The following is a 12,280-nucleotide window of genomic DNA, read 5'->3' as shown; positions in this document are numbered from 1 at the left end:
GGAGAGACCCCACACAGTAGGAAGAGGTGGCCAGGTCAAGATCATTTGGTCCACAAAGTTAGTGAGTAGAACTCTAAGGAAATAGATTAACACGACCTGCTCAAGAACGTGACAGAGTTGATTTGATTATGGTTCATGGTTCCAAAACTGGAAGAGGAAGATAGGAAAGGGTGCCCTCATGGAGACGAGGCATCTGACAAGGAAGAAAAGACAGAGAGCCATTAATGCAGTAAAGCATGGCTGGGGCTTTTTCTGAAATAGTGATCCAGGAGCTGCAGTCATTACTCAGGAAAGTGCTGGATTCAAGACAAGAGTTTCTCCAGAATGTAAAGGAAGTTGACAAGGAAGAAGAGGAGAGTTAGGAGTAGAGTGAAGCATGGTTCTGGGACTTTTCCAGAATTGGGGGTCTGGGAATACATTTAAGAATGTTTTCAATCATCTATATTGATAACATGTTTAAGAACCAGTGACAATTTCAGACTCAGTATTAACAAACTAGCAATTCATAAAGTCCTCCATTTAGGCATGGGGAATAGTTTGAAGGGAAGTAGGGTTTGGATGGGTCATTGACAGGTGAATGCTGCTTTTCTTCCCTCACAAAGGAAAGAAGTAGAGATCTTTTGGTAGCTTCTGTGTATCGATTTATGGATAGTGGCAGGGAAAGAGCACAAAGTAGCAATCATTTGAGAGTTAGTATCTCAATCTAAATGCTTTGTGTAGTGTGTGTACGTGCACACAAACATACCCACGTCAGATTCTTAAGAAGAGTCTGACTGTCCTAAAAGCACCATTTCTCCCAACATTACTTGGTAACCTTTGAAAAGTCAAGAATTTGGAGTCACTACTGCCTAGCTCTAGATAAAGAACTCAATTTACATCATGAATTAGGCCCCGTTGCCATAACATAGATAAATAGAGCAGAGAAGGATGCTGAGAAGTCACTGCAGGGCTGATCACCAATTGTGAGCACTACGTATTACATACAGCTCATCTGATTTCAATATTTCCACTGCTTCCTTTGGCAACCACCAAGCAGACCATCTGCTAGTTGTAGAGGCAAAGAAAGAGATCTTCTGTTGCAGAGGCCATGGGAAGACAGACTTCATGGAGAATTTTCAGTAGAAAGAATACTTGAGGATCCTTTACCTTTCTCTAAATGTAGTCATGCTCACAACAGATATTTATTAGGTGCCTCATCCTTGTAGGAAGTGGTGTTTGCTTCCCCTGTAGAAGAGATACACACTTATAAAAACTGGATTAACTCATGCAAGTCCTCTCCCCAGGGCTGCCACTACAAAGACATATTCTAAGATAACAAAGCCATTTCTAAATCTAGGGATTGGCTCAGGATACCAGTACTTTGATCTACTTTCAGCAAACTTGTGACAATGAATTATTTAATATAATAATTTAGTACAGTGGGACAAGTGTGAAATCTGGAGTCAAGACCTATGTGACCACAAGAACACCACTTATTTAAATCACTCTCTTATTCAGGTTCCTCATCCACAAACTAAGATGGTCTCTATCATCTCTTTTTACTTGGAATTTTATAGTCTCTTGTCAGTGGCTGCATAATTTTATAACCAAGCATAAATAAATAAATGAATAAAAATTTAGCTGGGTGTATATGTGTATGTATATATATATATAAATACATATGTATATGTATATGTATATGTCACTAGATAGATGACAGAAAGAATGGGTAGGATTTATAATAGCACTTAAAGGTCTGCAAAGCACTTTGTATATCATCTCTTTGATCCTCACAATAGTCCAGCAAGTTAAATGATGTTATTATGGCCGTTTTACAGATGAGGAAAATGAGGCTGAAAAAGATTAGGTCACTTTCCCAGGGTCACACATAGATATATCACAAATAAATATAGTCAAGCACAACAGATTTCTTCATTGGCCATGTATAGAAATGTATATCTCCTTCTGTATTTTAAGTCTATCACCTCTCCGTTAGGAGGTGGCTAGCAATATTTCATCAAACCTCTGGAACTGTGGTTTGTCATTGCAGTGAAGAGAGTTCAAAGTTGTTTTCTTTATAACATTCAAATGAATGTAAATAAATGAAAATAGCTGTACTTATGTACTTGGATATAAACAAGAGTGGTACCAATCATGTTAGAGCTGTTGATAGTCCTCACCTTCACACTTTTCAACTATTGCAACCATCCCCTGCTAAGAAGGAAGCCAAAAAATTTCCCAAGTCATCTACCAAAACAGAGATTTGGGAGCTTGGAGGAAGGGTGCACAGCTGCTCAATCCATTTCCATTTCTCCTCTTGTAATCAAACATATCTTCAACACCATTCGAAAGGGAATTTTTAAGATTCACTAGTTACACCTCCTTTTTGCTTTTTACTATTGGAGAAAATGTGTCCCAGAGACATGAAGTCACTTGCTCAAGGCTACACAGTTAGTCGGGAGAGCTAGGATACAAATTCCCTGGGTTTCAGACTACAAAACGAAGATTTTTTTTAACTACACCCAACTACCTTTTTTCACTTACTGGCTCACTGTAGGGGAGCTGTGTTTCCTCTCCAGATCCTAACACTGAAGAATGTGTTTTTAGCATGTCTAACAAATCTTTCTTATTATAGCAAAATTTCAGTTCAACAAAACAATTAGGAGACCCTCACAAAGGTTTTTTGTAGTGGAATCATACTTATAATGTAGACCAAGTTAGGACCTTTTCCAAGGGCCAGGTTCTTCCATCTTGTAACTTCAGTACCCTGAAGTGCTTGGAGGATGGAAACAGGAGCTGCTGCTATTCAGAAATTTCCTACATCTCCCCAATTAGAGGCTCATCTAGGATAGCATGATCTAATAAAAATAGTTCCTTCCCTTCCCCTTAGCTAATTCCTATTAAGGTGAATGTAAATCCAAGATTTGTTTTATTTTAATGTTTTATTGAAGATATATTCTTATATCAATATCACTTCCAAGTGACTCCCCAGCACGCAACTAGAGCCATTCCTTAAAACAAATCAGCACAGTTCAAGCAAAACAAACATTCCGCAAACGTATACCTCATTCTACTTCTAAAAGTCCACAACCTTAATTTTAAAAAAATTTTAATAACAAATTTCCACATGAGTTTTCCAAAGCTGTATGATCCAAACTGTTTCCTTCCTTTCTTCCTTTCGCCTTTCCAGAGCTAACAAAATCCATCACCTTGCTTGCTTCACATTGTCAGTCCCCTGAAGTCATTATTAGACATGGCATCGATAAGGGAAAGGAAAGAAGGAAAGAAGAAAGGAAGTAGAGAGTAGGGAGAAGGAATGGAGGGACGGAGGGAGAAAGGGAGAAAAGGAAGAGAGAGAGAGAAGGAAGGAGGAAAATTATTTTAACAAATACATATGGCTAAAACGAAACAATTTTCTTCATTGGCCACTTCCAAAAATGTATGTCTCATTCTGCATTTTAAATCACTACTCTCTGGCAGGAGATGGCTAGCATGCATCATCAGACTTCTGGAACTGTGATTTGTCTTTGCAATGAAGAGAGTCCTCAAAGGATTTCAAAGTTGTTTTCTTGATGTTTTTATCATTACATAAATTGCTCTCATGGTTCTGCTCACTTCGTCCTGTATCATTTTATAGAGGTCTTCCCAGTTTCCTCTGAAACTGCGTTTTGGCATGATTCCCTTAGTTTCTAGTTTGGGGTACTACCAAAAGAAGTGCCACGAATATTCTCATACATATGGGTCTTTCCCCTGTTTCTTTGATTTCTATGAGGCATCATAGAACTAGTTAAATCCATCTTTTATCCTTAGGAAAATGCTGACTAAACTTCTACATGACATCTCATTGCTGTGTGAAGGTGACACTGGGTTCTTTTCTTAAACATTTAATTATTTTAAATATTAATTTAGGGGGCAGCTGGGTAGCTCAGTGGAGTGAGAGTCAGACCTAGAGACAGGAGGTCCTAGGTTCAAATCCGGCCTCAGCCACTTCCCAGCTGTGTGACCCTGGGCAAGTCACTTGACCCCCATTGCCCACCCTTACCAATCTTCCACCTATGAGACAATACACCGAAGTACAAGGGTTTAAAAAATTTTTTTTTAATTTAAATATTAATTTAACCATCATGAATATTTCAACAGAGGAAATGAACAGAAAAAAAGGATTGTCTATGAAGATAAAAAATGTGCAGCTTAGATTTTTTTAAAGTATATATTAAATGTAATCTGATAGACTTCCTGTATTCCCTTCTGAATTTCCTTTCATTCTGTTCTGTGTGTGATTTTTGTTTCATTGGCACCCTTTTATTTTTTCCCAACACTATCACTACCCAGTATCCTACTATTCCTGTTTCTCTCCTTCCCTGGCATAAAAGTCTTTCCTTTTAACAAGGTGACTCTGAGATCTTGAAGGCTCTACTAAGACAGCATTGGCCCTGGCAGTTCCTGTCCAGCTGGAAGATTTCAAGTACAGGCCTCAACAATGAACTGTGCATGCCTGACACCCAAGGACCAGCCTGAATAAGTTCAGAGATACTCATCACTAGAAAGTCAGGCATCAGATGACAATTTTTTTTGGCCACAGAAATGAATGAAATAACTCTACTGTGGAGACCTATAAGTATTAATGGTTATAGCACCTTGATGTTTACCAAGTGCTTTCTGAATAGATCAAGCGAGGGATCATATACATCCTTTAACCCCTTGGAATATGATTTATTCCATTCTGTTTTTGACCACAATAAAAATGTACGCAAAATATAAGAATTCTGTCATTGAAATGAGAGGAAGTATGGCCAGTCCTGAAGTCAAAAAGATGAGTTCAATTCTTTGCTCTGCCATATATTAGCAGTGTGACCATTGGTAATACATTTAACCTCTCGATGCCTCAAGCAAATCTGATAAATTCTAGACTGGCTAAGCAATCTCCATTGCTGATGGTATAAATTCCCATGCATTGGTGAAATCATAGGTCCAGATTTTTTTTAAATCAATAAAATGTCAAGGCTTATAATGAGGAAGCCATATCTCCTATTTACGTGATTAAAACTATTCACGTAAAACAAAATATACTAGCCCCTGTTCTCAATCCTCTCCCCAATTCTATATGTTTACTCATTAAAGCAAATATATGCAGCCTTTTGGCAGAACATCAACTATTTAAAGGAATAATAGGGGTCTTCTAAGTATGTGACCACCCAGCTTTCCTGTTGCAATTGGAGACTTCTAAGCCTAGATGAGCCTCATTAGGAGACTCCAAATCAGTTTAACAATTAGGCTTATGCCAAGCATTAACCAACAGGTCAGCATAAGGGGAGTTGGCCTCCCACGGCCTGTGTTTTGGGTACAAATAAACATAAGATACCCCGAATAGAACTGGTTTCCATTGGTAACATTATACCTCATCTTTCGTGAGAATTTTCTAAGAATTGCTGAATGTATCTGTGCTTGTGACAGGAAACATTTTAAATGCTAGAGGGGGAATGTAAAGAATATGCAACACATATTTTTGGTATCCTCTTGTGATATTCCTCCTGAGTATAAAGATGATTGTGTTTATAGCCACTCCTTTGAGCCCAGGAATTCCTTTTCCTGATTCTCTCTTGCAGTCAGAAGTCATAGAATGTCAAGAGTTGTAAGAGACCTTAGATATCTTCAAAATCATAACCTTTCAGTTTAGGAGAGGGAAACAAAGACCCAGAAAGGAAGAAGTGTCTGGCTAAAAGAAATATTTGTATTTCAAACTCAGGTCTACCAACTCCCATCCCAAGAGCCTTTACACTGCGTTGAAATGCCTCTCTTCTGCCTTCTTGTATATTTTCTTACTATTTGGGGGATGCTTAATATAATCTCTGCAATGAATTATAGCTTTTCTGAATCTCTTTGGTCTTCTACTTTTGCATCTCCCAAAGCACCTAGCATACTGCCAAGGATAGAGATGTCAAAACATGCAGGTGGCCCATAGCACTCCCAACAAGGGCCAAACCAGGTGAAAATGTAATTGGGAAATGTGCAAAAAAGTAAGTTAAGGATCTTTATGTGTGGTTTAGTGTCCCTGTTTTAGTTTGGGTTTGACATCATTGGTCTAAGACCTAGTAGTCACTCAATAAGATTTTAATGTTTGAATGACTGATTCTGTAGCAATCAGTCAACAAATGCGCATTAAACAACTGCTGTGAGGTGATGGACAGAAAAAAGACAAAAATTAAATAGATTGTGTCCTCAGACCTTAGTAACCAACTTACTCTGTCTGTCTCTGTCTCTCTGTGTCTCTGTCTCAAAAAAAAAAATAGTCAGTGCCTTGGTAGAATTGGATGGCCAAGATTCTATAATTCACACTTCTTTATCATGCAAGGAGTAAATAGTTATATATGCATCAGCAGATCCAATTTTATCAGTTTGGATATTCTTCTCTCCTGATAATAAACCCTTCATGCCTTAGTAGATAATCTTTATGAGTTACTTTGGCAAAAAAAAAAAAGAGTAAATAGTTGTAGAAAGCTAAGATGTGTCTTCTACACCATATATTACATATAATATATACATCATCAGTTGTAATAGCATTTAGGTTAAGAGCATTATTGAGTAACAAATTTTAATATCAATCCATGGATCCATGGTAGACACACATCTCTTTATTAAACTGAGAGATTAAAAATAAAACTGATGAGCTGGAGAAAGAAAGCCCAGATGATGAAGAAAGGCATTAAGTCTATATTATATGAAGATCAACTGAAAGAAATTGGGGTGTTGGGGCAGCTAGGTGACTCAATGAATTGAGATTCAGGCCTAGAGCCTGGAGGTCCTGGGTTGAAATCTGGCCTTAGACACTTCCTAGTTACGTGACCCTGGGCAAGTCATTAAATCCCCATTGCTTTTGCATTCTTCTGCCTTGGAGCCAATACATGGCTCAATGTATTGCTTTTAAATCAATGTATGGCTTTTAAAAAGCCATGTAGAGTATAGAATGTAAAGCTTTAAGAAAAAAAACTAGAGTTGCCCAGCCTTGAGAAGGAAAGACTCAGAGGAGATATGACATCTCTCTTCAAGTATTTGAAGGACTTTATGTAGAAAAAGTATTAAACATAGAGAATCATCAGTTTAGAGCTCCAAAGTACCTTTGAGTTCATGCAGTCCAATTCCCTCATTTTTAAAATGGGGAAATTGAGAACAAGAGAAGCTAAGTAATTTGCCCAAGGTCATATTCTTAGTGTGGGGTAGGGCCGGCATTCAAACCTACATCAGTGGACTCCAAATCCAGCTTTCTTTCAACCATATCAACTTACCTTTGTTCAAACTTGTTCTATTTGGCCCCAGAAGGCAAGTTTGTGAGCAATGGATAGCAGTTGAAAAGAGGAAAATTTATGCTTGATGCCAGGAAAACCTTCTAACAATCTGAGCTCTTCCAAAGTGGAATGGGCTGCGCTAGGAGGTAATGAGTTCCCATTTATTGGAAAGATTGAAGTAAAGGCTAGAGGACCATGTCTCATGCATATAATGATAGAGATCCCTTCCAGGTTGGATACAACTGAGGAGATTCTACAGTTATCCTCGATACACAAAGTTTGGCTTCTACCAGGCATTCAGAGTCCCATTTGCTATGGATAATGAAGACTCACATCAAAAAGACCAGTTACCTCTGGGGTTTTTTTTTTAATATTGAGTTAGAATTTCAGACAATGAAATAGCTTTTACAACCCAAGGCAGAATAGCCAAGTGTTGCTAAGAATACAGCATCATTTCAAATCTAGCCTCAGACACTTCCTAGCTGGGTGGCCCTGGACAAGTCACTTAACCCCAATGCTCAGCCCTTACCACTCTATTACCTTTGAACCAATTCTTAATATTGATTCTAAGACAGAAGATAGGGATTGAAAAAGAAGAAGAATACAGCATCACTTCAGATCTTTCCAAGGCTAAAAAGCAAGTAGAGTCCTATATAATAATCATTGAGTAGAAAATAACCTTAGAGAGCATCTGGTCTAATCTGCCATCTAATTCGGGAATGTCATCAGCTCCATTCATGAGTCAGGGTCATCCAGTTTGAGTTTGAGCATTTGTTGTCATGGGACCCCAACTATCTCACAAAGTAGTTCTTTACATTTCTGTACAGCACTGTTTTTAAGCAAGTTATTTTTATCTGAAATCTGCCTCCCTATAACTTTTCTCCATTAGTCTAAGTTCTGCCCTCTGGAGCAACAAAGAATAAATCTATCCTATTTTTCAAAGTCAACTACCGTGTTTCCCTTAAGACTTTTTTTCCCTTCCAAGCTGAACATCCCTAACTTGATCACCCATTTCTCATTGATTCTTCTCTCTACCATGGCCATTCTCCTCTGGATGGGTTCCAGCTTGTCAATGTCTCTTCTAGACTGGTTCACAAAATCAAACTTCCACTTCAGATATAATATGGCTTTACAGGAGGACTAACCCTTCCGTTGCTCTGGACACTATGCTTTTTCCAGTGTTACATAAGGGACATGAGTTTTTTTCTGGCATAGCCGTATTATGTGGTTATCTTAATGTGCTTGTGCTTTTATAACAATTTCCTTATAGAACATTTAGAACAGTGGTTCCCAAACTTTTTTGGTCTACCGCCCCCTTTCCCAAAAAAAATATTACTTAGCACCCCTGGAAATTAATTTTTTTAATTTTAATAGCAATTAATAGGAAAAATAAATGCACCTGTGGCCATCACTGCCCCCCTGGATCGCTGCAGCACCCACTGGGGGGGGTAGCGCCCACTTTGGGAATCACTGATATAGAATGAGGGGTCCCTGAAGGAGCTGATTGGTCAGAGTTAGCATTGCCTTTCTAACCACTTCCACTGAGGATTCTTAGGGTTAGACACCCAGAAAACAAAATTTCTCTGTGATACCATTACCTGACTATCTTGGCAAACTTCCCAGAAAATATGAGTCCAGGGAAGAGCTCTGTTGTCTTTGCCATACGAGGACTGACATTCAGTCAGTCAGACAGTCAGATATTTAGTTAAGTGCTCATTGTGTGGCAGGCACTATGTTATACATTGCAGAGACAAAGGAAGGCAAAAGACAACTCTGTTCTCAAGAAATTCACAATCAAATGGAACTGGAACTCTGTGCATATTCATGGAGCAGGGAAGGGGAAAGGGGCTCCAACACACAGAAAAAAAAAAAAAAAGGAATGTGCTAACCCAGTTAGCTACTGTGAGTAAGAGTTTGATGAAAGAAGGATTTTAAATAGAGGGTAAAGATGATAGGCTAGGGAATTCTAACCCAAAGTCCTTGGGCCTTTTGAAGCTATATTAAAGCTTTCTGCCAAATTTATGAATGCCCTAAAGAATTTAGCAGATTCAAACCAATTTTCCTGGTATGTTGGCCATTATCTGTAAGCAGAACCATTTTTATAGCTATTTAACACCTAGTGATAAAAATCCTTGGAATGGATATGCTCTTGGATGAAGCTATGATATTAAAGGGGGACGATGCTCCAAACATAACACCATTGGCCAAAGAAACTTCTCACAAAATGCTCATTGTACCATGCCAATACCACTTAAAAGTTTTGGAAGTGACGCCATTTGTCATGCAATTTGAAAATTACCAGGATTAGAGAAATGTGCCCCTGGGAAGAGAGGAAAAGGGATTAGAATGTTCTCGTTTTTATTTTGGGATCAGCAGAAAGCCATAGATGTGACATCAGTACAAGGTCATATCCAAATATTTCATGAAGGCCCAAGAAATCATTATGGGGCATATAAAAATATAGAAAGAAGATTCTCTCTCTGTGTGTGTGTGTCTCTGTGTATGTGTGTGTGTCTCTCTCTGTCTCTCTCTTTGTCTGTTTCTGTTTCTCTCTCTCTCTCTCTCTCTCTCTTTCTCTCTCTCTCTCTCTCTCTCTCTCTCCATTTCTCTCTTTGTCTCTCTTTATCTCTCTCTTCTCTGTCTCTGCTTCTGTGTCTCTGTTTCACTTTCTCTCTTTCCCTCCTTCCATACCTGCTTGCCTTACTTTTTCCACTGGTGCCATTGGTTAGCTTAGATACTGATTAGCAACAATCCATGTAGCAATAATTTTAATTACTTTGCTATACCATTAAAAGCTGTACTCATGTTTACAGATAGCTCACTTAGGTAGACAGTTACAGTGGATACCAGATTTTAAAAAAAGGACCTCAGAAAAAATACTAAGAAGGCAGAATTTTCTTACTCTTAAGCACGTACATGTAATTTCTTGTTCTGAAAATGCTAAATCAACAGTGAATATTATCAAATCCTCAGGAACTAGGAAGGGGGCACTTACTGCATCCACTGGGCTCCAAAATTTGTCTTATCTCTGGGGAAAATGCTTTTCTGGAAAAAGTAATATTGTTGCTAATGTTACAGGCTGATCTACTATAAAATGAATGTCTTATTGAGACTGGGAATGATGAATATTGGGCAAGAAATAGAGAGATTATGGTCTATGAAAATATTCAATTCTGAATCATTTTTCTCCTCCTTTTTCTATTTTCCTAATATCTCTGACAGGGCCGAGTGAGCTGTACTGGAAGGCTGATGGTACAGGCTGTCAACCAGAGAGGTCGAAGTCCTCGCTCTCCCTCAGGCCAGCCTCATGTCAGAAGGTATCTTATTTATTGCCTTTCTATAGATATCATAACAGCAACTAACACTGCCAAAGTCATGGTTGGACTCCCAAGACAGAATACATTCAGAAGACAAACTGTCAGTACATAGTGGAGGTGTTTCCATTTGACACCTTCTTGCATTTCTTTGCAGGATGTTATGGGTCAAGAGAAAGTTCAACTATCCAGTATTGAAAACTTGTCCAGTTTCCCCAAGGGCTGTTCAGAGAGAATAAAAGATGTTTTAATCTGACTATTCTCAAATAAAAAGCGTCTTTTGTACATGGTACGATACATGTTTAAGTTTGAGGACTTAGGTCCAGATCCTGGCTCTTGTCTTTACCTCTGTAACCTTGGACATGTTTTTTGGGTCTAAGTTCTGTCATCTGTAAAATGGACTAGAGAATCCTAAAAGTCCTTCCTTCCTTCCTCTAAAGCAAATAACTTCTATCAACCTGATTTGAAAAAGTGAAGAAGTCCATGACTTTCTGTCTAAGAAGCTGATCTTTAGAGGCATCAATAAGGTCCTCTTCTTAGGATTCCTTTATTTAACAACAGGCATACAGGAAAAATCTGTGATTGCATTAGAGGTGGGATCATAGCCTGGCTGTGAGTTCATATAGAAGTCCAGTGGAGTTGCCTTGAGCACCCAGAGGCTACGTGACCTATAGCTTATAGGGGTCAGAGTCAAACTCTAAGCCCAGGACTTTGCCCACTATTCCAGTTCAGCATACTGCCTCTGTTTTAATTTTAAAAACAAGAAAAAAAATCATTTTTGAAGTACCTGTGCAGTGAAGAATACTTACATTACTGTATGCTTCAACTCCATTTTCTAGAACTGGCTAATCTTTTATGAATTTTTAGTGCTTTTTAATATTTGGTCTGTCCTTCCATTTGATGTAGACACAGATCCCTGCAAGAAAGTTATGCTATAAATTCTTGGTAAATTCTTAGTAACAATAGAATATACTACCTTGGTGCTTCTGTGTCCTTCAAAGATACTGAAAGACTCTTTGAAAACTATATATATATATATATATAGTGATTAGCAGAAAGCTGTGGTAGGAGAAGCACCTATTTTATATAGGCTAGTCTAGTTTCCCTTCAAAGGGACAAAGAGGCTATTTTGGGCATCATCACTGATTTGGCTTCCTTGCCACAGATGGCTGAAAAAAAGTGGGGACCAAGCCCATCCTGTGCAGAGTTGGTGTTGGAGTTTTCCATGAAATTCCCATTCATCATGATTATACTGGGGATGAAATATATTTAACATACTCCCTCAATATTATTTCATATTACAACGTGAAATGTTTCGGCCAATTTCTGTTTAGCTTTTCTCACAATAAGAAGCTTAGCAGCTATTAAAAATGATAATAATTCAGATAAAATGTTATTCTACTCTGTCTCCTTGTCTACATGGGCAATCAGGCTAGGTCAGAAAGGATTTCCCTCACAGCAATGAAAATTATACTAAAACCTCTAATACCAATTCCCCATTGGATGGGTCTTTTATGACTCAGATAGCAAAGAAGCCAAGTCAGTGATGGTCCCAAGAATGGGCTCCCTGCCTCTTTAGAGGGGCACTAGCCCAGGCTACGTAAAACAGATACTGCTCCTGCCACAAAGGAGCAGCCTCAGAAAGTTCTAGATGGGAGCCATAGTCCATAACCACAAGCATTTTGTCTAAAGGCCTATGTGGAA

At 38.5% G+C, this 12,280-nt stretch overlaps 1 protein-coding gene across 1 annotated transcript in view; it reads left to right on the top strand.

Annotated features, from left to right (window-relative positions):
• PALLD (palladin, cytoskeletal associated protein) overlaps positions 1–12,280 on the top strand; it is a 479,197-nt gene that overhangs the window by 452,911 nt on the left and 14,006 nt on the right. The window contains exon 15 of the mRNA XM_044681559.1: positions 10,485–10,579. Coding sequence (XP_044537494.1) covers positions 10,485–10,579 — 95 coding nt within the window. The remainder of the gene's footprint in view (positions 1–10,484; positions 10,580–12,280) is intronic.

This window comes from Gracilinanus agilis, chromosome 6 (genome assembly GCF_016433145.1).
Source record: "Gracilinanus agilis isolate LMUSP501 chromosome 6, AgileGrace, whole genome shotgun sequence".
Taxonomy (NCBI): Eukaryota; Metazoa; Chordata; class Mammalia; order Didelphimorphia; family Didelphidae; genus Gracilinanus; species Gracilinanus agilis.
Note: the sequence above shows the minus strand (reverse complement) of the source record. Positions and strands in the feature narration are given on the sequence as shown.